Genomic DNA, 27674 nt, shown 5'->3' with positions numbered 1-27674 from the left:
GACTCTGTCATGGAGGCAATGGAAAGGAGACATCAGCAAGATGTTTTGATGGCTTAGAGAAGCACAAGATTTAGTCTCCAGTTTTGTTATTGTAATTTTTAAAAACAAAGTAATTGTGGGCTAGTACTTCACTCAAACTGCCCTCTCCCTTTACGGCATGAGTAAGGTTGTAATTAAACCATCTTTGCAGGATTGCAATAGGAATCATGAGGAAATGCTAATGAAAATACTTTCTAAGCTCTAAAGCAGGGTGTGAATTAAAGGTAAATGGCACTGAGATGATTTCTTTTCTTGCAGTTTTTTTTTTCCATTAGGAAATCAAGTAGTTTCTGTTCCTCTTAAAATTAGGGAGAAATAAAGTATGCATTGGGATGTAAAGAAATAGCACGTTTTTTTTGTTTTTATATTTTTTTTCAAAACCCTGACATTATACTTTTATAATTGCTTTTCCCCCTTAAAACTTGTTAGGCTATTATGTGCTACAAATAATTTGCTTGTGTGTGTGTGTGTGTGTGTGTGTGTGTGTGTGTGTAGCTGAAGTTTTTTGGTCTTGCTTGGCCCACGGTCAGTACAAATCTCTCTCACCCGCCAGTCCTGCAGCCGCTTGGACCCAAGCAAACACACAGAGACTTATATTACTTAAACTGTTTGGCCTAATGGCTCAGGCTTCTTGCTATCTAGATCTTACATCTGAAATTAACCCATTTTTATTAATCTATAAGTTGCCATGTGGCTTGTGGCTTACCAGTACTTTACATCTTCTCATGGAGGAGGTGGCGGCGACAGCGTCTCTCTTCTCAGCCTTCCACGTCCCAAGCATTTTCCTCTCTCCTTGTCCCGCCTATACTTCCTGCCTGGCTACTGGCCAATCAGCACTTTATTTATCAATCAATCATCCACAGCGTGTGTGTGTGTGTGTGTGTGTGTGTGTGTATTCTGATTTGAAAGCATCCTTTTTCCTTTTGTCACTGGAAGGGTGTCACATATATCTATAGTCTGAAGCCATCTTGTTCTCTCAAGGAAAGTTGGATTGAGAGGAAAGTTTAGCAGATAACTCTTTCAGAACCAAATCACGTCAACACTTACCCAACAGTTAGCCTTTGCTTTATAACCAACAGAACCTTGGATACACACAACAATAAACATTTAGTCCTCTACAGTGGGTTCCCTAAGCTGTCTCTATAGTGTGGCTAGACTTGTTCAGTTGGCCGGGGGCAGCTGGCTCGTTTGTTGCTCTAGGCTGGAAGGCCCGGGATTTTTTTTTTTTTCTGTCCTATGTCCTCCACTTTCCAGCCTGAGGAGAGTTTTAGGAAGTAAGGTGGAAAAGCTAGGAGAGGTGTGGGAGAGCAAGGTCCAGGGAGCAATCCCACTTTTCTTTAGACCACTACGGTTAAAATCCTGCTGATGGCAAGGTAGGCAGCTGAGCCCACAGTCAGCAGTTAGCTGCTTTTCAGGAAGGAGGGAAAGAAACGTATAAAGTGAAGATTTTGGGTGGAATTTAATGGATTAGGCTTCCCTCCCCTTTAGTTTCTTCATGTTAGTGCAAAGTCTTTCTGTGTAGCTTGCTTAAAGTCAAGTAAAACTATTTCATTCCAGTTTTAAAGTCTGCAGGCGTGGATACTTGAGATGTTTGCCAGAGTCTCAGTCTTAATGTTCTGTCCACCACGGAGACAACCACTACCATGCTTTCCTTCTGGTCTGTGTGGGAATGAGCTCCCAGGCGTCGCTGTTGATTGATTCTTCACAGCCGGGCCGCTTATTTTCACCTGGCCAGTTGGGCTCATAAGCTTTGTCCTTTTAGTTTTCTGTCGGATTGCAGATTCAGCTAAGTGGAGCCCATCCAGTGACGCACTGTGGGAGGCAGGTGTGGTGGAGATTGGGGCAAACAGAAAGGTGTGAGTCTGCCTAGAGCGTGGTGTGTACATCCAGGCTCCTGTGGATGATCAGTCTTCAGCATTGGCAGAGCTTTGGATTTCTTCCAGAAAACTGGAAATTGGAGTTTTCAAGTGAAGTAGAAGTTTCCAGATTCATGTTTTAAAATAACATAGTTATTTCAAGCAGACATCTGTCCACGGGGTTTGTTCTGTACTCCTCCAAATTACATTGCCTGAATTTAACAAAATGATGTCAGAAACTCAGGGGTCCGGTGGTCGTCTGTGCCAATCTCTTGTTCAACCAATCTGGGTCAGTATGGGCACATGATAGTTGTTGCCCGTACTCTCAGAGGGTTTAATTCTGGTCTGTCATTGTGGGAATGATTGTGCTATTTACCTGTTTTATCAGGTATAGATACAAGAATGTGATTTTGGGCTCAACACAAGTAACACAACACATTCATCTCAGGTTTGGCAGTAGCCATTGCCATTTCTCTGGAACTTTTCTGCCGTTTGGCAGATGGTTTCAGGGTATCATGGTAGCCTGGTGAACAGAGATGTTCAACTCATTGATTTCAGGAAGCAGGGGTGGAGCTGGAACAGACATAGTCCACAAGACCATTGTGCTAGCGACCTGTTTGCTCTAGCCAGGCTGTACCTCCTAAAGTGTCTAGAACCCTCCACAGAAACACTGCCAGCTGTGACCAGCCCTTCAATGTAGGAGACTTTTTAGGGACAGGAACACTTTATATTTGAACCACAGCTGGGTTGCTGTGGTATTTGCTTTGTAGAGTGATTGTTAGGGAATTCTTGGGGTCTGGAGAGATGGCTCAGGGTTAGGAGTGCTGGCTGCTCTTCAGAGCACCCACCTGGTGGCTCACAGTTGTCTGTTAACTACAGTTCCAATAGGTCCTGTGCCCTCTTCTGGCCTCCATGAGCACTGCACACGTGGTACATAAATACAAGCAAAACATCAATACACATAAAACAAACATAAAAACCCAGAGAAAAGGGATTCTTTAAGATAGAAATAATGAATATGACAGATGCTGGTCTGGAGCAGGGAATAAGGGGGTCCACAAGATATGACCTCTGTCCTCTGGTTACAAATTTTGCCTTGCAGTGTTGACATACGGGCATATGTCATAGCTAGCTGTCCAATGAATGGTGATTCTTATCATACCTCTGGCACTCGGATTTGTAATCATGTGTTCTGATTATCAAACAGTGTTTCTCTGTTTTAGAATTCATTTTTAAAGGCTACTTTATGTTGACCTTTAATTTTAAAGCCTACTCAACAAGTTTTTCTCTTTGAGTTCTTAGGCAGGAACATAATTGTTTTTTTTCCTTATCCTAAACTTGGCTATGCCAATTTACTGGGTCGTCTGGTGCTATAATTTAAGTAGCTATAGAGTAAAGAGCATTCTTCAAGACTGGAAACTAACTTCAGAGGGGGCAGCAAATATGCCACTCTAAGTCCTCAGATGGTATTGCTCGAGACAGTGAGTGGCTTCCCTGTGTGACTCTAACCAGTAGGTGGTTCTTGTTCCCACCCCTCGCTTTCTTAGTTTTGATTGAGACAGGGTTTTTCTGTGTGGCCCAGGCTGGTCTTGAATTTGCAATGAAGTGCTGGGATTATAGTCATGGGCCACCATGATCAGTTTTATTTCTTCTGTCTTGGGCCTGCCTTGTGTTTGTATACCAAATCTTTTCCAATTTGAGGCTTCTTTATCCCTTGAGCAAATATCCTTCCCAGGTAGTAATCCATCTCTTTTTTTCACACATCCAAAGAAGAACGAAAAGCGCACATATGACTGCCTCTATCCTTTACCTTTCCTTCTTTGCAGGACCTGGCGGCCTCACTTTCATGTCTTTGCTGAGACTGTTTTTAATGTGCCCACTAACAGTTCCAAGGGTGCTTTGCAATCCTTTTCCTACGTGGTGATCTGTTGAACTGGTGCATCACAGTTCAGTTTTCCCTCTAAATAAGGGAAGTAGCTACCCCACAGTAAGTTCAATAGGGAGAGTTTAGCATTGAGGGGTGGCAAGCTGTGTTCCATTCACCAAATTCAACCCACTCTCAGGCCAAATCAAATTGGCCCATTCTCTTATATTGTCATGTTCTTTCTTTCTTCTTCTTCTTCTTTTTTTTTTATAATTTTTTTATTTAAAAATTTTTTTCTTATTTTTTACATAACAACCCCTCTTCCCCCTCCCTTCCTGTTCCTCCTAACCTATCCCTATTCCATCCTCATCCCGGCCTCATAGAGGATAAGGCTTCCCTTGGGTAGTCAACACAGGCTGGCATACCAAGTTGGGGGCAGATCTAGCCTGTTCTCACTACATCAAGGCTGAGAAGGCACCACACCATAGGGAGTGGGCTCTAAAAAGTTTGCATACCCAGGATAAATCCCGGTCCCGTTGCTAGGGGACCCACAAACATATCAAGTCACGCATCTTTCACCCACATTCAGAAGGCCTGATTCAGTCCCATGCAGGCTCCCCAGAGTCCATGAGCTCCCACTAGCTAGGGTCAGCTATCTCTGTGGTTTTTCCCCATCATGATTCTGACCCCCCCCCCCCCCTTTGCTCTTATAATCCTTCCTCCCTCTCTTCAACTGAACTCCAGGATCTTGGCCAAGTGCTTGGCTGTGAGTCTCTGCATCTGCTTCCATCAGTCACTGGATGTAGGTTCTATGATGACAATTAGGGTAGATACCAATCTGAGTGCAGGGAAAGGGTTGTTCAAGCACCCTCTCCACCATTGCTATGCGTCTTAGCTGGGGACAATCTTGTGAGTTCTTGGGGTTTTCCCTAGCTGCAGATTTCTCCCCATCCCCTTACTGGTACACTCTGTCAAGATAATCTCTTTCATTGCTCTCCCTCCCCGTCTCTCCGCCAACTTGGCCATCTTGAGCCCTCATGTTCTCACCTCCCATCCCCTCCCATCTATTCCCCTACTCCCAGTTTACTCAGGAGATTTTAACTCTTTCCCCTTCCTGGGTGGACCATGTGTCCCTCTTAGTGTCCCTCTCTTTACCTAGCTTCTCTGAGGTTGTGGATTGTAGCCTGGTTATCCTTTGCTTTGCGTCTAATATTCACTTATGAGTGAGTACATGCCGTGTTTGTCTTTCTGGGTCTGGGTTGCCTCCTCAGGGTGATTTTTTTCTAGTTCCATCTATTTGCCTACAAATTTCATGATGACATTTTTGTTTTTACCGCTGCGTAATACTCCATTGTGTATATGTACCACAGTTTCTTTATCCATTCTTCAGTTGAAGGGCATCTGGGTTGTTTCTAGATTCTGGCTATTACAAATAATGTGGCTATGAACATAGTTGAGCAAATAAAGGTTTTATTTGAGCTGAGACAGTAAAGTAATTGTAAAATTTATGAAAATTCTTTTTCTCACTTCTTTGAAAGTTTGCTTTTTAGAATTTGTTTACTATGTCTCTAAGTTTTCTCCTTAGCTCTTGTTTCTTCTGTTTCATTCACCAGTTCCTTCTCTTTCCCTTTTTCAATGATGCAGTCCTTCCGGGATTCCCTGCTGTTCTCCTTCTTTTCTTACCTTATTTTATTTATTTATTTATTTATTTTTTATTTTACAACACCATTCAGTTCTACATAATAGCCACAGATTCCCATGCTCTCCCCCCTCCCCGTCCCCCTCTCCCTCCCCCCAACCCACCCCCCATTCCCACCTCCTCCAGATCAAGGTCTCCCCCGAGGACCGGGATCGACCTGATAGACTCAGTCCAGGCAGGTCCAGTCCCCCCTCCCAGACCGAGCCAAGCGTCCCTGCATAAGTCCCAGGATTCAAACAGCCAACTCATGCAACGAGCCCAGGACCTGGCACCACCGCCCAGCTGCCTCCCAAACAGATCAAGCCAAATGACTGTCTCACGCATTCAGGGGGCCTGATCCAGTTGGGGCCCCTCAGCCTTTGGTTCATAGATCCTGTGCTTCCATTCATTTGGTTATTTGTCCCTGTGCTTTATCCAACCTTGGCTTCAACAATTCTCGCTCATATAAACCCTCCTCTTTCTCACTAATTAGACTCGCAGCGCTCCACCAGGGGCCCAGCCGTGGATGTCTGCATCCAGATTCCTCAGTCCTTGGATGGGGTTTATGGCACAACTATCAGGGTGTTTGGCCATCCCATCACCAGAGTAGGTCAGTTCCGGCCGTCTCTCGACCATTGCCAGCAGTCTTTTGCGGGGGTATCTTTGTGGATCAACCTAGATGCCCTTCAACTGAAGAATGGATAAATAAATTGTGGCACATATACACAATGGAATACTACTCAGCAGAGAAAAACAATGACATCATGAGGTTTGCAGGCAAATGGATGGATCTAGAAAAAATCATCCTGAGTGAGGTAACCCAGACTCAGAAAGACAAATATGGTATGTACTCACTCATAGGAAGATGCTAGATGTGGAACAAGGATGACTGGACTGCTACTCACATCACCAGTGAGGCTACCTGGAAAACGGGACCCCAAGAAAGACATGGAGAAATGGATGAGATCTACATGAACAGCGTGGACATGAGTGGGAGCAATGAAGGGCGAGAGTCAAGGGAAAGAGCGGGAGATCCTAGCTGTATCAAGAAAAGAGAGGGAGAACAAGGAATAGGAGACCATGGTAAATGAAGACCACATGAGAAGGGGAGGAAGCAGAGAGCTAGGGAGGCCCACAGAGATCTTACCTTATTTTTTATTTTGTGGTCTCAGCTTCTTCCATACTAACGGAAGTTTCCCTCACAGCATGTTTCCAGGTGCCCATTAGGTAGCTTCTCTGTTACTTCTTTCCACCATACACAATGATTATCCCTTCCTACCGGAGGAACTTACAATATATCCTCATACTCTTTTTCTTCGGTCATTTTTTTTTTTTCTGTCTGTAACATCCATTATCCAGCCAACCCGCAGAACCCAGGACTCACTCTGACTCTGTTTTGCTGCCTCGTGTTTAGTTCCTCTTCTCTGTCGTTGCCTTAGCTGCTTACCTAAGATAAGAGACTGTGGTAGCCTCTCTGGAAACTTCTCTGTGGATATGCTTGTTATCATGTCACTCCTCAAGATTCTTTTCTCCTCCCTTCCAGAACTGGCATTTAAATGCTTGCTTTTAATTTAGAATTCTTTTAAATTCAAATTCTTTTAAAAAAGGATTTAAAAAATTATTTGATTATGTGTAGTTGTGTGTGGGTATGTGCACATGAATGCAGGGACCTGTGGAGGCCTGAGGCATCCTGTTCCATGGAGGTGGAGTTATAGGTTGTCGTGAGCTACTTGCTGTATGTTCTGGGAACCACGCTCAGGTCCTCTGCAAGAGCACTGAGTGCTTTTTAAGTGGTGAGCCGTTTCTCCAGCCTCAGTATTAGAATTCTTAAAAGAAAAAAATTCATCCATCCACAACATGCAAATCCGACGACAGCAGAGCTGCCCTGGTACAGGGATGGGAGCTCTGTGGGTCGGAACCCTCTCTAGTTTCTCTGAGACAGTTTGACCGCACCCCATTTCCTTGTATTAGCTGCGTGTCCTGCTTCTCTTCCATGTTGAGGGAAGGATTCTGACCTGACTCCTTTCTTACTGCTCATCTCTCTTCTGTGGTATTCTTACCAGTCTTTCTCACCAGGGACTATGACCTACTTACTTTCTTCTTTGATCTCTCTCTCTCTCTCTGGCCATGCTGGGGATCGAACCTAGGGCTTTGCACTTGTTAGGTAAGTACTCAACCACTGAGCCACATCCCCAGCTCTCAGTGGTTTGAGACAGAGTCTTGCTGCGTTGCTCAGATAGGCCTTGGACTTTGGAGCCTCGTCTTTGTCTCCTGAATTCTGTGGTGACAGGTGTAGACTGCCATCCTTGGGTCATCTTCCATTTGCAATGTAGTAACGATTCAGTAAAGGGTGAATGAATGAGTCTGGTGTGAGTACCTCCGGCGCAGAGGCTTATGGAGTCCCTTGTTGTCCTGCATATGTGGGAACTGGTGGGTGGGATGGACTGACTGTTGATTTTGATCTTGTGTAACTTTACTGGAGGTAAAGAAAAAAGGCACACCTAACTGACAGTTGTTTGTACATGGCAACCTTGGCTGACTTGGTGACTTTTTCACCTGCAGGGTGAGCTGCACCCCCAGGTTGTACGTCTGTTGAGACAGGGAGAAGTACATTATGAAAATTGAATTTGGTTGATGATTAAGTTTAAACCACATTTCCCTGTTTAATATCAATGTCATTACCTTGAACATCTTCTTTGAGGACAGTTGCCTTGGATAGGGACAGCTGAGGCACACGGAGGCTATAGAGGCAATCACCCACTTACCATGCACTACTCAGTCTTTGTGAAATATCACCCCTGATGCTGAGTGCTTATCTTTTATGGAACAGCTTGCAAAACCTAATTGTTTTAAACTGACTCTGAGGAAAAGAGATTTGAGAATCAATAAATCACAGCTCTCATACATACAAATGGGCCTCATTTCAATGAAGACAGTCTGATGGCTCTTTAGGTCAAATAACAAAAGGGGCAGGCGGACTTGAGTTTATAAAGGCTCACTTCAATCCTCTTATTGCAGGGCTTGAATGCGGTCTTCTCTCTCTGGTCCCAGTGTCCAGGGCTGCATATGGACATTTGTTTAGATAGCATGAATTGACGAGGGTTCATTGCTTGCTTGGTGGTTGTATGTCTTCTTTATAAGGCTCATTAAGGCAGAAACAATGATATTTATATCTTTAAGTATCGATGTGTTGGGAGCAGCTAAATAAACTATTCAAAGAACTGTGCCAGGAGCTATTCAAACACAGCTTTCTCTACGATTTTATAGACTCTTACCCAAGGTCACCCATCTCCGTCCTCTTTTGAGTCTTGGACATGCTCACGTTTGAAAAGCAAATACTAGTTTCTTGTTGGAGAGCAGTTTTGTTCCACAGGAAGGTGGTGGTAAGGTGCAGAGGAGTAATTCTGTTTTTCCTGAAGGACAGGCTCTTCTCACCCTCAGCCAGAATTTCGGTGACTCAGTTTCCTTAAGTTGTTCTTCACATTTGACCGTTCGTTTTTTTCTGCCATCGTGTATCATGGTAAAATTTCTTATAATGATGAAAATGGATTTTTCATTCAACTAAATTTTTTTCCCTTTGCATTTTTAAAACAACGCCGAAAACTTGCCCTGGGCCCACACAGATGTTTTTCTACTTGTGTTAGTGCTTCTTTGAGCATCAGATTGCAGTATTGACTGTGTGTCACCCAGGAACCATTCTTAATTTGTCCTCCAAAGCAGCATTTGATCACAATTAGCCATGTCTGTCCATACGCATGTTTTCACACAGGGCTTTGATATGTGTGTTCATTCTGGCTTTGGATTGTAAGCCAGTTTTTAAAATAACCGACCTTCAGCGAAACTACAAAGGAATATACAGCATGAAAAAGTTTCTTTTAGCTTACAAGTTAGGGTAAGTGGTTCTGGAACTGGGGTGGAATGTAGAGGCAGCCCCTGTGAACTGGGCCTCTTGCTCATCATCTCTCGGTGAGAGCTAATGAAGTGGTCTGACCTGGGAAGGTTCCAGGAACTAGGAGGTGAGGTCAGGAAGTTGTCAAGCATGAAAAGGAAGCAAGCACCAAGGAACAGAGAGCTCTGAGGATGTAGGATGTTGAATTCCTTTCCATGTTGTCGGCTTCTTAGTCTGCTGTCTTTGAAGGTGGTCTTTATAGTTCTTTTGAAGTATATATTTATATTTCCCTCTGATTATTTATTAACAAGTTCATAATTGAGAATTCATAAAAGATAAGAGAATAGAAGTTTAGAAGAATACAAATTGGCAATAAACTTCTGAGAGTAAATATACTGTGGGAGAGTAATTTGTTCCCTTATTAGCCCTCCTATTCCTGTGCTTCTAAATTTACATTCTGGTAATTTTGTGTACATACCCAGAAAACAGAACATTTATTACAAAACTGAAACTCATACTTTTTCCTTGCTTTTCACTAATTTTTCTTTGGAACCAGAACCAATCTTCCTTCTTTGCTTCCTTCCTTCCTCCTCCTCCTTTTCCTCCTCTTTTTCTTCTTATTTGTGTTGTCACCCCCCCCCCCAGTCCATGCCTTCTCTATTGTTTCTCTTCAGATACAGGCCGGCCTCCCATGCATACCAGACCACCATGGTGTCTCAGGTTGCAGTGAGACTAGGTGCATTCTCTTCTCTTAAGGCTGAGTGAGGCAATCCGGTAGGGGAGATGGGTCCCAAAAGCAGGTAACACAGCCAGAGAGCCCCTGCTCTCACCCTTAGGAGTCTCACCGAAGACCAAGTTACACAACTGTAACATATATGCACAAGGCCTGGGTCAGTCCCAGGAAGTCCCAGTCTCTGGTTGTCCGTTCAGTCTCTGTGAGACTCTGTGAGGTCTGTGAGCCCAAGTTAGTTGGGAAACAGAAGTTTTTTTTTTTTTTTTTCATTTTATTTATTTATTTTACAATACTATTCAGTTCTACATAATAGCCACAGATTCCCTTGTTCTCTCCCTTCCTGCCCCCCTCCCTTTCCCCCCAGCCCACCCCCCATTCCCGCCTCCTCCAGATCAAGGTCTCCCCCCAAGGACTGAGATCAACCTGATAGACTCAGTCCAGGCAGGTCCACTCCCTTCCTCCCAGATTGAGCCAAGCGTCCCTGCATTAGTCCCAGGTTTCAAACAGCTAACTCATGCAACGAGCCCAGGACCTGGTACCACTGTCTAGATGCCTCCCAAACAGATCAAGCCAATCGACTGTCTCACCTATTCAGAGGGCCTGATCCAGTTGGGGGCCCTTCAGCCTTTGGTTCATAGTTCATGTGTTTCCATTCGTTTGGTTATTTGTCCCTGTGCTTTATCCAACCTTGGTTTCAATAATTCTCGCTCATATAAACCCTCCTCTTTCTCACTAATTAGACTCCCACCACTCCACCAGGGGCCCAGCCGTGGATGTCTGCATCCAGATTCCTCAGTCCTTGGATGGGGTTTATGGCACAACTATTAGGGTGTTTGGCCATCCCATCACCAGAGCAGGTCAGTCCCGGCTGTCTCTCGACCATTGCCAGCAGTCTTTTGTGGGGGTATCTTTGTGGATTTCTGTGGGCCTCTTTAGCTCTTTGTTTCTTCCTTTTCTCATGTGGTCTTCATTTACCATGGTCTCCTATTCCTTGTTCTCCCTCTCTTTTCTTGATACAGCTAGGATCTCCCGCTCTTTCCCTTGACTCTCGCCCTTCATTGCTCCCACTCATGTCCATGCTGTTCATGTAGATCTCATCCATTTCTCCATGTCTTTCTTGGGGTCCCGTTTTCCAGGTAGCCTCACTGGTGATGTGAGTAGCAGTCCAGTCATCCTTGTTCCACATCTAGCATCTTCCTATGAGTGAGTACATACCATATTTGTCTTTCTGAGTCTGGGTTACCTCACTCAGGATGATTTTTTCTAGATCCATCCATTTGCCTGCAAACCTCATGATGTCATTGTTTTTCTCTGCTGAGTAGTATTCCATTGTGTATATGTGCCACAATTTATTTATCCATTCTTCAGTTGAAGGGCATCTAGGTTGTTTCCAGGTTTTGGCTATTACAAACAATGCTGATGTGAACATAGCTGAGCAAGTGCTCTTGTGGTATGATTGAGCATTTCTTGGGTATATGCCCAGGAGTGGTATAGCTGGATCTTGGGGGAGATTGATTCCCAATTTTCTAAGAAAGCGCCATATTGATTTCCAGAGTGGTTGTACAAGCTTGCATTCCCACCAGCAGTGGAGGAGAGTTCCCCTAGTTCCACATCCTCTCCAGCATAAAGTGTCTTCAGTGTTTTTGATCTTAGCCATTCTGACAGGCGTAAGGTGGTATCTCAGAGTTGTTTTGATTTGCATTTCCCTGATGATTAGGGATGTTGAGCAATTCCTTAAATGTCTTTCAGCCATTTGAGTTTCCTTTGTTGAGAATTCTCTGTTTAGTTCTAAAGCCCATTTCTCAATTGGACTGTTGGTCGTTTTGATGTCTAATTTCTTGAGTTCCTTATATATTCTGGATATCAGTCCTCTGTCACATGTGGGGTTGGTGAAGATCTTTTCCTATTCTGTAGGCTGTCACTTTGCCTTGTTGACTGTATCCTTTGCTCTACAAAAGCTTCTCAGTTTCAAGAGGTCCCATTGATTGATTGTTTGTCTCAGTGTCTGTGCTACTGGTGTTATATTTAGGAAGTGATCACCTATGCCAATGCGTTCAAGACTACTTCCTACTTTCTCTTCTAGCAGGTTCAGAGTAGCTGGATTTATGTTGAGGTCCTTGATCCACTTGGACTTAAGTTTTGTGCACGGTGACAGATATGGATCTATTTGCAGCCTTCTACACGTTGATATCCAGTTATGCCAGCACCATTTGTTGAAGATGCTTTCTTTTTTCCATTGTACACTTTTGGCTTTTTTGTCAAAAATTATATGTTCATAGGTATGTGGGTTAATGTCAGGGTCTTCAATTCGATTCCATTGGTCCACATGTCGGTTTTTATGCCAATACCAAGCTGTTTTTATTACTGTAGCTCTATAGTAGAGCTTGAAGTCAGGGATTGTGATGCCTCCAGAGGTTGTTTTATTGTACAGGATTCTTTTGGCTATCCTGGGCTTTTTGTTTTTCCATATGAAGTTGAGTATTATTCTTTCCAGGTCTGTGAAGAATTGTGTTGGTATTTTGATGGGGATTGCATTCAATCTGTAGATTGCTTTTGGTAAAATTGGCATTTTTACTATGTTAACCCTGCCTATCCATGAGCATGGGAGATCTTTCCATTTTCTGACATCTTCTTCAATTTCTTTTTTCAGGGACTTAAAGTTCTTGTCATATAGGTCCTTCACTTGCTTGGTTAGTGTTACCCCAAGGTATTTTATGTCATTTGTGGCTATTGTAAAGGGCGATGTATCTCTAATTGCCTTCTCAGCTTCTTTGTCATTGTATATCGGAGGGCTACTGATTTTTTTGAGTTGATCTTGTATCCTGCTATGTTGCTGAAGGTGTTTATAAGCTTTATCAATTCCTGGGTGGAATCTTTGGGGTCACTCAAGTATACTATCATGTCATCTGCAAATAGGGAAAACTTGACTTCTTCCTTTCCAATTTGTATCCCCTTAATCTCCTTATGTTGTCTTATTGCTCTGGCTAGAACTTCAAGTACTATATTGAATAAGTATGGGGAGAGTGGACAGCCTTGCCTCGTTCCTGATTTTAGTGGAATTGCTTTGAGTTTCTCTCCATTTAATTTGATGTTGGCTGTTGGCTTGCTGTGGGAAACAGAAGTTTTAATGGCTATTTGCTGTCCCATTGTAGAGTCCCATTGTATAGTAACAGCTGTCCCATTGGATGTTCTGTGTTTGAGCCATTCTCTTTTATTTTGAAATTCACATCATTTTCATTTTCTCCTTAACATACCTTCACAGTAAGTATCTTTATATGCGGATTTTCAGTTGAGTTTTGTTTAGGGGTCGTTTTTGGATGTATAATTACTAGGTCAAAGGTGCAAACAGTTCTTGGCAGATAGTTCCCTGTTAACAGCCAGACAGGCTGTATCAATTTGCACATTCCCATTAGACAAGTTTAGGAGTGCTTTCTCCTGAAACCCAGCTATCCACAGACATTACTATGTATGGAAACAGCAGGATGGGAAGGCATCCTCTTGGTTTAATTTAAAATTCTTAGACTATTTTGTTGAATTTTTTTTCTTGGATCTGCATATTTGTTTTCTTTTGTGACCATTCTTAGTGTATTTGTCAACATAAGATGATTCCAACTCTTACACATTAGCTAGTTTCACCAAAGAGAAAGGTTTTTTTTTTGGAGTAAATTGTCTTTAAGGCCAGTGATCTTAAGATATAGCACACTTAAAAGCTATGTTTAAACTGTAGCATAAAATAATATATTGTTAATGATGGATACAGAGCATATAATTGCCATTGCTTTGTGCTTTTCTCTTTGGGGTCTAGAACTGTTTTCATGGCCACTATACATCCATCCTAGCTTTAAAGAAATGTTACTAAAATAAAATCACATCATTTCCCTCCATTCCCTATTCCCTTTCCTTCTTCCAGCTCCTCTCATGTCATGCTCACCCCACTCCCTCCCTTTCAAGTTCATGGTTTCCTCCTCTTTGCTATTGTTACACACACAGAGAGACATACAAAGACACACAGATACACACAGACGCGCGCGCGCGCGCGCGCGCGCGCACACACACACACACACACACACACGCACACACACCATACACACACACACACCAGTAGCCTACTGAGTCCATTCAGTGTTGTTTGCATGTTCGTGATTTCAGTGCCGACCACTTGGTATTGGATAACCGATTGGAGGCTCCTCCCTGGGTGAAGACTACTTCTCCTAGTCTCAGCACGCCTTGTAGGGTTTTGCCTGAGTTGGCACACGTGCGATTTCCTCTGTCCGAGTTAGCATGTCTACTGTCTACCCTTGCTTTTGACATATGTGCACACCTCTTGCCAACTTCAGTGGCGAGGGTTTTCTTTGTTTTCCTCTTTCCCCATCAACTCCATGTCTAGAGAATTTTTTTTTTCTTTTGGCCCATGATAGATTATTGTCTTTTGGTAATATTGTATCGTTGGCACAAGGCTGTTTTCTGTGTTATGGCACTGAGAGTTAGGCTTCCACTCATGTTTGCTATGGGAGTCATTCTTAACCTTTTTTATCATTAGTAATAGTGGAAGGAAGTGCCAAGTTTTATCAGCAATGAAATGATCTATTTATATAATTCTGTTCTTCTTTTAGTTCACTATTTGTGAAGTTTAGGTAATAAAAAGTACGTAGAGGGTTGCCAAATGTTCATATGCTTTAGAAAAACCATGTGATTTCTCAGTACTTATCCTCTTAAATATTGATACCTCTGCAGGAGTTCCACCAGATGCAGGAGTCTGAACAGCTCTCATTGCTCAAAGTAATTGAAATTAATAGCAGAAGACTTAGAGTGCACCCGGGAAGCTCATGCCAAAAACTGATTCTATCTTATTGAAAGTATGTAATCCTAGCTGGGGTAAGTAATAGGACTTTTCCTTTTGAGTCATGTCATGGTAACAGGTAATTTAATGTTCTCTTAACTTCATCTAATTCTCCTATGATTTTCTGTTATGAGTTAAATTCACATATCCTGATCGGTCAGTTGTTAATGTATCTTAGTCATGGTGCAAAGTCATATAAAAGACTTTGAGAAACCTCTGCCAGTGTTAAAAGTATAAATGTATGGTGTAGAGTTTCCACATGAAATCATGTTGTCTGTCTTCCTTGGAGGGTTGGGGCAGACATAATACTGAGTGGAAGATGATTTGAGAGAGTCCTGAGATTATATTTACAATATAATCTTCTAAATGTTTTATTTTAAATGTTGCAAGCACATTCTGTTGTTATTTGTCATTACTGATATTTAGTTCTAGGGGTGTGTCTTTGCAGCTTTACTATATTATTCTCTGTACTAACTATTTTAACCATTTTCCCAAATAGTCCACTTTGCTGGACAGTCTCCTCCATTTCTTGATGGACAGGCAGCAGAGAAAGAAGGAATACAGGAAGGGACCATACTAAAGGCATTCTCTACTCACCCATTTCCTCCAACTACTTCTTCCCTCTTAGCCTTTACCACATCCCAACAATGTCATTATAAGATTATTAAGAAATTAATCCATTAACTATTAGGTCAGAAGTCTTCATAAACTTATTGTTTCTGGAAATGATATCCCAGGCACAACCGGAACTTCTCTAATGCCCCAGGTATTTATTAATCTAATCAAATTTGCACTTAGAATTAACCATCATGGATATCTTTGTATGAACTTCTTTTTTATGTGTGGAGTGAGGGGGGGGGCAGGGACTTAAACAGTTGTGACCCAGGAAGGGCAAAGCCAAACCGTTCTTTCAGTACTATTTCTTGTTTATGTTTTCTGTTGTGGGACGGAGCCCATCATGGGCACCTTTGTGCTTATATCCAAGAGGCAAAGACCTGAGAAGCTGGTATAGGAGGAAGCTGAGGGGCATGGGCATGTGAGAGATGCATGGCATTTGCAGGGTGTTCAGTAGCTCTTTCTCAGTTTGCGTTATGGATTCTTTTTCTGAAGTGGCGAAGATAGACTGTAATTTAATTTTGAAAAAAAAATCTAAATTTATGGCAAAGGTCCTTTATCTTCTCTAGAGACATGATTATGCACTTCAAGATGCAATAAAAAATAAAGGTCCAAAAGACCCAGAATATTCTGTCATGAAAGAAAAATTTGATCACACTGTACAGAATAAGCCAGGAAAAAATGTCTGTATAGATTTAAGGACTATTACAGTTTTTTGTATTAACAACTGAGTTAACCCTCCGTTAAACAGAAGATAAAATTGTTGGAATACTACTCAATAAGCTCTTGCATTTGATCAACTTAGTTTTCTCCGGTGCTGTTTTGTTCTAAAGGTATTGGGTTTCTCTAACTTCTATTAATAATGTTCTAAAATGAGATTTTCTTGCACAAATAATTTTTTTGTATGAATCAAATAGACAAAATTGAGGTAAAGGTGGGAGAAAAGCATGTTTAGAGAATTTCCCATTGCTGAAAGGTAGGCTTTCTGTTTTGGTGGAGATGTTGAAGCCAGCATCTTCTTATAGATGTGTTATTGTAAAATTTGTGTCTGCATCACATCATTTGCTTAATGCTGCAATTTTAAATTAGGCTGTAGGAGAGTTTTCATTCTGCCACACACTGGAATTTTATCATAGTTCCTGCAGGGAATCTGCCATATTTTAATGTTTAGAGGTACTTCTTATAGCTTAGAAAGGATAACGGACTATAGTTAATAACTGAAGGATTTATTTATTTATTTTTGCATGTGTATGTGGTGTGTCGTGTGTGTGTGTGTGTGTGTGTGTGGGTGGTGTGTGCATGTGAACATGTGGGGGTGTGTGCACCTGTGTGACTGTGCACACAGAGGGCAGACGTTGACATCCCTTGATCATATGCTTTCTTCAGTTGCTCTGCACCTTGTATTTTGAGGTAGGGTAGCTTCAACCCAGAGCTTGTGGATTAGGCTAGCTAGCTAGCTTGTTCTGGGGATCCTCTGCTCCCAACTACCCAGCATTATGTTGATGGTGGAGGTCAAAATTGAGTCACCTCTTTTGCTGTGTAGATCTTCAGAGGATGTTTTGTTTTGTCATGGATAGAGAGGCTGACAGTGTTGTGAAACATTATATATGAAAGTACTTTTTTTTTTTTTCAGAGCTGAGGACTGAACCCAGGGCCTTGCACTTGCTAGGCAAGTGCTCTACCACTGAGCTAAATCCCCAATCCCGAAAATACTTTTAATCCTGGCAGTAGAACACAAATCTTAGGAAGTGGTACTTGGAGTTGATAACTCACTGCAGATATGTGGGAGCAGTTTTCTGAGTAGAGCAAGCCATGGCAGCAGCAGTACACCAGAAGTGACTTTCTCCGTTTTCTTGTGTATCTATTTGCTGGAAGACTAATGCAGTAAATACTTAAAACTCCCAGAAAGTAAGCAGGGGGCTCCACATGTCTGTGTTTGTTACTTGACTGACACTGACTTGGATTTCTTTTGAAGGATTTGTATACATCAATGGCAGAATCATCCAGTGATTCAGACCACTTCCGCTATCGTAACCGATTTAGTCGATGGGCAACCAGGACAGTTCAAAGGGAAACTGGAAGTCATCCGACAGTAGATGTCACTGCGAAGGTCAACACTATAACCAGTACTTTACAGGTTAGTTTGGCAGTGGTTACGGGCTATTAAATACTCTGAGCCAAGTAATGCCATAGCCAGTATACTGTTCTATTTTAGTACTATAATAACTGACTGTCAGTTATTACAGGTAAGTGCATTAAAACAACCAAATTTTTTATCTCATGGTTCTGTAGGTCAGAAGAAAGAAAATTCTGTTCCTTTTCCCTTTGTAGCTGCTCATGTATCTTGTCTTGGGATTCTCTTCCCAGTCTTCAGAGCTAGCTATCATGGTGGATCTTCCATCTGTTGCATCTCTTTGGCTGGCTATATCCTCCTTTCTGTTCCCTCTTCCTTTTGTTGCTGATGTTTTTTTTTTTTTTTTTTTCTGGTATATTAGAGTTCCAAGCCAAGGTCATGCACATGCCGCCGAGCCACAGTGTCAGACACCGTACCTCTTTTAAGGACACTTGTGATTTCATCCTTTCTCTCAGTAATCCAGGAGAAACTCCCCTCTAGGTGTTTAGTCACAACTATACAATCCCTTTTGCCATATGCGTTTCATAGGCATAATTCTAGCAACTAGGACTCAGAAGTTGGTGAGGACCATTAGTCTGGTTACCATGGTGATGATACCTGAACTATCTGATAGGTTGTTGAGAATGTTTTAGGATGCAACTGTATTTGCAAGTAAAAAATTATGGGAGTAAAAACAGTGGTGAGCACAGAAGTTTAGCTTCCTGTGTACTTGTGCCCATTAGAGTTTTGGGGAAGCAGATTATCAGTGGATGACCAATAGGTATAGAGATGCCATTTTGGTTTTGAAGGAAATTTCTGATAGTGTTTGGAAGTTTGAATGGGTGCAGTATGTTCATTTCCATATGAAGAGCTTGGAAAGGTCATAGGATATGTAGTGTGGGAAACAAACCCAGAAACAGAATTATTTCCAGCTGATTAATCCCTTGCTTTTGCCTTAGCCCATCTAAACAGGAAATTTGGCTTTGATTTGCTTTGGATTAGTATGCTTGAGGGGAAAGAGTAATTGTTGGAGGAATGATTTTATATAAGAGTACCAACACCTATTCTTTGTAAATTCATTTAAGCTAACGTAACAATGGAATTTTAGCGTTTGACTCCTTCCTTTTCTTATACTTACACTATGCTCTTGCAGCACAGCCCCTCCTGGCCTCCAGCTTGCTGTACACATGGTCTACCCAGCTAACTCTTGATGCTCCAGATTGCTTTGCTGTAAGAACAGTGTGAAGTACAAAGCACACACATTTCTGAAGAGGATTCCTCTCAATTTGTGCTTTTGTTGCCAACTTACTGGGGGACCTTGGATAAGGACTTGTAAATTAAATACTTCAGAATTTACATAAGTAAATTGTGGGTGGATTTGGAATTCTGTCAGAGTGTTGTAGTGATTTGATGTGCATGAAGTATGTTGATATCCAAGTTACCTGGCATAAATTATACTTTTTACAAAGTGTCTTTTCAAAACTGTTGATTTAGATTCTCTGAGAATACTAAAATTGTTTGGGATGATTGAGTATTTTCTTTCTCAAGGACACCAACCGGAACCTGCAACAAGTGGATGAGATGCTTGGACGATATCGAGACTATAACATTGGACATGCGGGTGCTATTGAACAGGTGAGGTCCTTTCAGTTTACACTGTTTACTTAACCTTATGGAAATGAATATTTAGGGGAGAGGGAATATAAGGAAGACAAGTAGATAATGATGTGAATAAGCCTACATTTTAAACAGCCTTACTGTTTTCAGTTTAAATTTAGTAAAAGAACTCAGATTTACAACTTGGATTCAACTTAGCTTGAAAGATTTAGTCATAGAAGGGAGAACTCAGGACACAAACTAGGGTTGCTGAAGTTGGGCCATAAATACCACTCAGAAGGGATAGAAATTTTGAAGATTTTTTTTTAAAATTACACATTTGTTACCATTATTATTTTTTAAGATTTAATTATGTTTATATTATGAGTCTTTTGTCTGCATGTATGTATGTGTACCACATTCATACAGGACCTGTGAAGGCTAGAAGACGGCATCAGATCACTTGGAGCTGGAGTTCCAGCCAGTTAAGAGCCACCTGATATGGGTACTGGGAACTAAACTTAGCTCCTCTGTGATAACATCAATTACTTTTGACCTCAGAGCCGTCTCTTCAGCCCTGTGTTCATTATTTTAAAAAGTAAAACTTTCAAAGCCCCTATAAGTTTTACTCCACACAGGATATCACTTTTGGTAATTTCTTGTTTTTCATTCCAAATACTTTGTATACTTTTATGTGAATATTCCTCATTGCTTTAAAAATTGGAACAGTACAACATATGCACATGTTTTTGTTCTGTTGCTATCCACACAACTTTGTGTGGGTAGATCTCTATGATGGTTGGGTTTAACTATCAACTAGATACAACTGTGATCACCTAGGAAGAGAATCTCAGTGTGGCATTGACCAGATCAGGTCAGACTGTGGGCACACCTGTGGGGTTGATTAGATCAGGTCGGACTGTAGTCACACATGTGGGATTGACTAGATTAGGTCAAACTGTGGGCACACCCACAGATCGACTAGATCAGGTCAAACTGTGGGCACACCTATGAGGGGTTTTCTTAATTGCCTTAGTTGATGTAGAAAGACCCAGCCCACTGTGAGAAGCACCAATTTATGGACTTGTTTTCCTGGACTATGCAAGAGAAGGGAAAGCAGCTGAGTGCAAGCAAGCAAATGAATTTACACCCATGTGTTTTTCTCTGTTCTTGATTGTGGTTGTGATGAGACAGGCTGCTTCAAAGTCCTGCGGCTTCTTTAAAACTTCTATGCAATGATGTCCTGTAACCTGGATTGTTATCTAAAATAAACCCTTTCTACCTAAAATCAAGCCCCCCCCTCTGTCTTTGTTTGTTTGTTTGTTTTTCAGGCAGGATACTTTATCACAGCATCAGAAATAAAACTAACATAACAAAACTAACCTCCTTTTGAACAGTTGTCTAATATTCTGTAGTACTGATGTGTCAAGGTTTTCCTTTAATATGAAGAAGAAGATAGTAGTGACTTTCTCTCTGTATGTGTGTTTGTAGGTATTTGTGTAATCCTGTAGGAATTCTGGAAATAAGATTGATGGCTTAAAGAATATGTATACTTATGGATTTGCTACATATTTCAAAATTACTATTCAAAGATAAGCCAGTTTATGTTTAGTTCAGATGCGGTGTAAGAAGGAAAGATACTTGAGAATTTAAGAATGAAGTGAGCATTTCTATTAATGTTTTGTTAGATTCTCTGTGGCTTTTGAGGGAGAAGGTGTGGAAAGTAAAATATTGTTTACATTTTATATTGTATTTAAGCTTAGTGAAGGAAGTCAGATAGTCAATTAACTTATGTACCCTAACCCTAAACCTATTAGGTCCTTGTGAACTTACTTGCTCACCTTTAGAAACCCAGTTAGATCTATGTCTTTTTTTTTTTTGAAGGGAGGAGCAGTACACATTGTAACAAGAAGGATTTACATTTATACAGTAATGGTTTATATATATCTGTGCTGTATCCACTGTTACATAATTCCCAAGCTGTAATTGATGACTTGCTTTCGTCTTACAAAGCAGAACTGTAGTTGTTATTATTTGCTTGTGATTGGAAGCTAATTGAGCACAAGGAAATGCATCATCTCTGGTAAATGTCTGTCCTACTTTCATTTAGGAAACAAGTGTGGACATTTTGCACCTACAGGATTTTTATGCTTTATGATGTATTTGACTTCATGTATGTTGGTAGCTCATAAACTGTTAGGTTAACTACTTTATTAACAATAGAGTTTTCTGCTTTTTAATTTATTTGTGAAAATCGGAACATTATTATTTACTAAAAAAAAAGGCCTATTTTGTCACACTGGTAATCCTTCCTTATGGCAGCAGCTTGAGTTGAATATTGCTGAACTCTTTGGAGTGACAAGTTGAACCAACAGGTGTTGTTTCCAGCCACTCTTAAAAAACAGACTGGGGGGGGGGCACTGCTTAACACTCGGAGAGAGCACGATCCTGTGGTCGAGCAGCTGGCTACCAGTGAGTTCAAAACGCAATACACAGAAACCTGTCTGGAAAAAAAAAAAAAAAAAAAAAAAAAAAAAAAAAAAACAGAAGAGCAAGAGCCTTTCCTATGGCTCTCCCCTGGCTTACTCTGTTTCCCTCGCTGACTTCCTTATCCTCTTGTTCTGTTCTGCAGCTGTTGGTACTGATTTTTCATTCTCACACATCCAAGGGTGATGGCACTAATTGCTTTATGTTATTACTCAGGGCAGCTTTTTTTACTTTAGAATTTCAAAGAAACAGCAGCTGAAGTTTTATAATGTTCTATTTCTTATTGAATATTTATTCATGTTTTATGTTTATGTATTTACCTGGGTCTTTTTACTTAAAATCTTCAAGTCCTCAAAGTAACTGGTAAAATGGTCCATCTTTAAAAAAAGCCTATTAGGTTGTGTGTGTGTATGTATGTGTGTAACTTGGTATGTGTTTGGGTGAAAGTGTGTGTGTGTGTGTGTGTGTGTGTGTGTGTGTGTGTGTCTGTGTGTTTGTGTATAGGCCAGATGTCATCCTTTAGTGTTGGTCCTCAGGAACTGACTATCTTTTTGAGACAAGGTCTCTCACTAGGACCTGGGGCTCATAGATTATACTAGGCTGACTGACCAGTAAGTCTTCGGTATTTACCATCTCCATCTCTCCTGGTTGAAATTATAGTTATGATCATTCCACCGTACTGTGGTTTCATGTGGGTGCTGGGAATTGGACTCAGTTTCTGATGCTCACATGGCAAGCACTTTAGCAGTGAAGCTGCTTCTCCATCCTTCCTGTTCCTGTCTTTTTAAAAATTACATTTTATTGGGACTGGAACAATAACCCAGTGGTTATAAGAGCACTTGCTGCTCTTCCAGAGGACCTGAGTTCAGTTCTTAGCACACACAAGGCAGCTCAAAGCCATCTGTAACTGTAGTTGTAGCAGATCTAATGCCCCATTCTGGCCTTTGTGGGCACTAGGCATGCACATGGAGCACATACCTACAGGGAAAACACTCATACAAGAAATAAATCTTAAAAAAAAATTACATTTTATTTCTTCACTGTGTGTGTGTGTGTGTGTGTGTGTGTATGTGTGTATGTGTGTGTGCACGCACACACGCACACACATGCCTGCACATGCCCCTTAATATGTGTGTTGAAATCAGGACAAGTTGCAGGAATAGATCTTTCCCTTAACTGTGTAGGTTCCAGGGATGGACTTGGGCTATCAGGCTTGGGGACAAAGCGCTTTTACGGCTGAGCCACCTCACCAGCCACTGGAACATGCTTTTTTACTCATATATGCTTTACAATAGAATAATATATTTTAGCCAGTAATAGTTCAACCATTAAAAAATTTCACCAGGGTGAATATCCATTGCCTACTTGAATTAGCATTTTTCTTTTAAAATATAAAGAGACTTCTTAGAAAACAGAATCAACTCTTTTGCCTTAGGGAAGACAGGGGCTCTTATTATTAACTTAGATTTTATAAATGATTATTGTTAACCTGCAGTAAATGGATATGTAGTTTGTGTGTTTAAATATTTATTTGTTGTTATTTTAACTGTGTGAATATAATTTATCAATGGGTAAGGGGAACAGTTTGGAAATATGAATATCTGCTGTGATATTTTTCTCCTGAGTTAATTTCTCCTAACAAGGGAACTGTAGTGAGTATCCATTTTGGTCTTTTAAAGCCTATGGATTGCTTAGGCTTTCCCCCCCCCTTAGAACATTCTGTATTTAACTATTGTTCCCTTGACTCTTTATCCTCTCCAACCCCAGGTTTATTTTTTATTTCACTTTAACTTTTTACTTGCCTATACTGACTTACAAAGTGTTGGGTTCTTTGTGTCCTTTTCACGTATGATGCACTTGGCTATTCAGCCCATCCACCCACTCCCGCCTTTGTCTTCTCTTCCCTTGACTCCGCTCTTTTCTCAAATAGCTTTTCTTCTATTTTCATGTCATTTAGTCCGTCCGAGTCAGGCTTAATTTGCTTTTCGTGGTGATCTCCATTTTCCTGCAAATGATATGCCTTCATTTTTCCTCATGACTGGATAATATCCTGCATTGCATGCATATGTGCGTGTGTGTACATATGCATTTGTGATATATATCACATGTTCTTGATCATCTGTTGGTAGGTGCTGGGCTGGTTCCATACTTTGGCTGTCATCAGTAGTACAGATAATCGAGGCTGTGTAGGATCTCTGTAGCGAGGTGCCTTTGATTCCTTCATCCAACCATGAACTTAGTTCTTTGCTTATAACCGGTGAGGCCTCTGAAGACTCAAGCAGTGTTAGAGGATCATGGATCATGAAGTCTCTGGTTCTAATTGCAGGGACAGTACCTAACTTTCTATAGTTGTTTTTTTTTTTTTTTTTTTTTTTAGGGATTTCTCCATTACTTTAGGTTTTAAATGTTATTGTCTTAACAATGCTATAAGAAATGCTGTTTATATTTTCTTTTTTGTTATTTTTTTCTTTTTGTTTTTTGAGGTAGGATTTCTCTGTGTAGCCCTGACTGTCCTAGAACTTGCTCTGTAGACCAGGTTGTCCTTGAACCTCCTGATCCTTCTGTATGCTCTGCCTCCCAAGTACTGGGATTAAAAGTGCGCACCACCACTGTCCATATATTTTCATGTTAAGATAAAAGAACTGGGTCACAGAATGGTCATCGAATTGCCTATGGTTTTTTAAGTGATATAGTCAATGATAGGGTACATTTTAGAACCTAGCACCAGGATTCAGTTACTCCTTTGAGTTGTCATGGTTATTCACATTTTCACAATGTTATAACTTTAAAGATTTATTTTTATTTATGTGCATGTGACTGTGTCCATGCTGAAGAGTCCAGAATGTGTTGGATCCCCTGGAGCTGGAGTTACAGGTGGTTGTGAGCTGTCCGACGTGGGTCCTGGGAGATGAACTCTGGTTCTCTGTAAAAGCTGCATGTGCTCTTCTGTTGAGCTATCTCTCTGTGCTGTGACTTTATATTTCTGAAAATAAGGACCTTAAATTGAATGTTTGGAGGGTTATATGATCATACATTGAAGAAGTAGATTTTGGAGACGACTTGCACTTACATAAAATAAACCCAGTGTCAGAAAGTCATTATATCATGGGTGACACAAGGCCCTTGAGAGCAAGATGGAACCCATACAGAATGGAGATGGGAAGGAGTCTGGAGCTGAGCCTAGAAAGCAGCGGTTCTCATCACTGCTTCAGTAGTGGGCCAGAGTCGGAGTCACCTGGTGCACCATTGGCTTTCTCCTTCACCAACAACATAGATCTTCACACTCCCTTCTTGTATGTGTTCTGGTTGGTGAACATGTTTAGTTGTACAGTGTGCCTTGAACTTTTTGGGATACTGAAGCTCTTGACTCTGAGTTATTTCTCATGCTGTGAACTTCCTGTGAGCTCCGAGAATATTTTAGTCACAGAGAATGTGTTGAGAAGGTTTTGTTTCAATATTTAATGTGTAGATTTGGAACATGTTTTGCTTCTCGTATTGGAATATTTTAAGAACTTTGCAGCAGATTAGCTTCATCTTGCTTCATCTAGAACCGTGTGTTACTGTTCCTGAGAGAACAAGGTGTCTTCTTGTGCTGATATAAATACAGAACCTCCTGAAGGCTGAGTAGTCAACATACAATGTTAGTACTGCCTGCGGTAGAAATTTGGGCTGATGTTGAGGAGGCTAAAATAGTTAATAATGGTTTTTAAAAGTACAATTCTTGCTTCAAACCAGCAGGTTAATTAAGTTCATTTTTAAGATAGAGATGGGATAAAGACTTAAAATCAAATTATAGCACGGAAACTTGCAGTAATAGGTAATTTTCTTCTAATAAGTCCTCTCATTAAAATTTTCCTTTGGGAATAATATGAAGTTGCCATCTGGTATGCGAATTCTCGAGAATGTTAAATAAAGTCCAGGTTTTTCTTTTTATGTAATGGGTTTCACTTGTCAAGAGTACCCGATGACACCAGAGAAGGTGGCTAAAGCCAGACATTGGCCACTTCTCATAGTCCAGAGTTGAAGGTCCCTGCCCCTTCCCTGGCTGATCTGCACTCATTATTAGGTGCTTGAAGGTAAGAGCTGTCTAGTCTTTCAATAACTTTGAGTAATGGTGGTCTATGGCTAAGAAATTTAATTGGTTACATGCTGTTAAGTTCATTTTATCAATGTACTTCAGATTTTTGAATTAGGTTAGTTAATCTCTTGTTGAAAATTTTATCCTCAAGTTTCTTGTGAAGCTACTAGATGTGAAAATACTTTCTAACCCCCAGAGGAATGGTGGGCTTAGAGGGTAAAGGTGTTTGTCATGCAAATCTTACAGCCTGAGTTCAGTCCCTGGAACCCACATGGGAAAAAGAGAGACCCAACTCCAGAAAGTTGTCCCCTGCCATGAGCTCTCCAACACACATGTGTACTCACATGTTTTAAAAATAAAATAATGCGAAAAGAATTTTCTTGATGCTTATGGAAGAAATGTAGTCTTTGGAGCCAGAATTGAAATTGAATTCTGATTTTTTTCCTCCTTAGAAATTACCACAGTTACTTTGAACAAATTATTAAAATGTTTGGAGACTGAGTTTTATTATTTCAAAAATGAACATAATTATGCATACTTTATTATGCTAATATTTAAGTGCTCATAATGATTTTGGACATTTTCTAAACGTCTATTTGTAATTTCTTAAATTCATCTGAAAAATCACCATTATTAAGCATTTGCTAAACCCCTTTACAATTTCCTTTATTCTTGTGTGTGTGTGTGTGTGTGTGTGTGTGTGAAGGTAGGTGTGCACAGGCACAGCCCATGGCTAGAGTCAGAAGACAACTCTCAGGAGTCAGTTCTCTATTGCCACCTTGCAGCCAGTGCTCGTGCTGAGCCATTTCTTCAGCCCCAGTATGAAGAGTTACAGCATTATTTTGTGGGATATTTGTACACGGTGCGATGATGTGTCATTGTGATTGGTTTAATAAGAAGCCGAATGGCCAATAGCTAGGCAGGAGAAATAGGCGGGACTTCCGGGAAAAAGAGGAACTTGAGATGAATCTAGGCACACACCGGGAAGATGCTACCGAGACATAGACCGAGTCTCAGACATACAGAATGAAAGAAAGACAAGTCACATGACAAAATATAGATTAATGAAAACAGGTTAAGTTATATAAGAGCTAGTGGGATAAGTGTAAGCTAAGGTCAAGCTTTCAAAATTAATAATAAGTGTCTGTTGTTGTTGGAGATTGCGGTCCCAAAAGGAAATAAAACTGTATTTGGTGCCCCATATTGAGCACCAAATGATGTTTTTCTTTAGTTTTAGTGGCTGCACATGGATCTACTGATATTTTAATTGTCATCTGTGGCCCCACAACCCCACAGTCAGCACCTCACTGACCACTCAGGCTGCCTGGGGCTTCTGGTCTTAAGACCCAAGCTCTTTTGTGCCCGCAATATTTAAGTTTAAGTTAAGTCTCTATCATTTTATTTGTCAATAAGACTTGGGAGGCAAAGGCTGGGGTGAAAACTTGCTATCTCAGAGAAGTTGAATAGCAACTAGCTGACCTTGCTTTTTGGCTGGAGACACTGCTACATTTTTTTTTTTCATATATTCTATGGTGGGTCTTTTTTTTTTTTTTTTTTGGTGTTTATGTCTGGTCTGTGTGATCTCTGTCTGTGTGTGCCTGCTCCTTGTCTCTGTTTTATTACCTTAGCTATAGCTTAGGATTTTTTAGCTGGCACATTGATATCTAAGTGATTTTGGCACCTTTTACTTTTGGGACCAGTTTCCTTTGGAAACCAACTAGAAAGATAAAGAAAATGCAACAGCGATGCTGTGGACAACTGGGAGTCACTAAGGTAGCACAGAACTTTGTTTCAGGCGCTGGTGAGAAAAGGAAGTTTAGAAGGGTCAGTCTTGAACTCTTTTCCTTCTTCAAGGACATAGCTAATTCCAGAGGTGGCTTAGAAAC

At 41.0% G+C, this 27674-nt stretch overlaps 1 protein-coding gene across 1 annotated transcript in view; it reads left to right on the top strand.

The window, feature by feature from the left end:
- The window catches only part of Cep128 (centrosomal protein 128), a 172051-nt gene that overhangs the window by 6535 nt on the left and 137842 nt on the right, over positions 1–27674 (top strand). The window contains 3 exon segments of the mRNA XM_037210756.1: positions 14794–14934; positions 17490–17651; positions 19176–19262. Of these exon segments, the coding sequence (XP_037066651.1) occupies positions 17505–17651; positions 19176–19262 (234 nt within the window). The 5' untranslated portion in view covers positions 14794–14934; positions 17490–17504.

The sequence above is a fragment of the Peromyscus leucopus genome, chromosome 14 (genome assembly GCF_004664715.2).
Source record: "Peromyscus leucopus breed LL Stock chromosome 14, UCI_PerLeu_2.1, whole genome shotgun sequence".
Lineage (NCBI taxonomy): Eukaryota > Metazoa > Chordata > Mammalia > Rodentia > Cricetidae > Peromyscus > Peromyscus leucopus.
The sequence above is the reverse complement of the archived record's forward strand: the minus strand, read 5'-3'. Positions and strand labels throughout refer to the sequence as shown.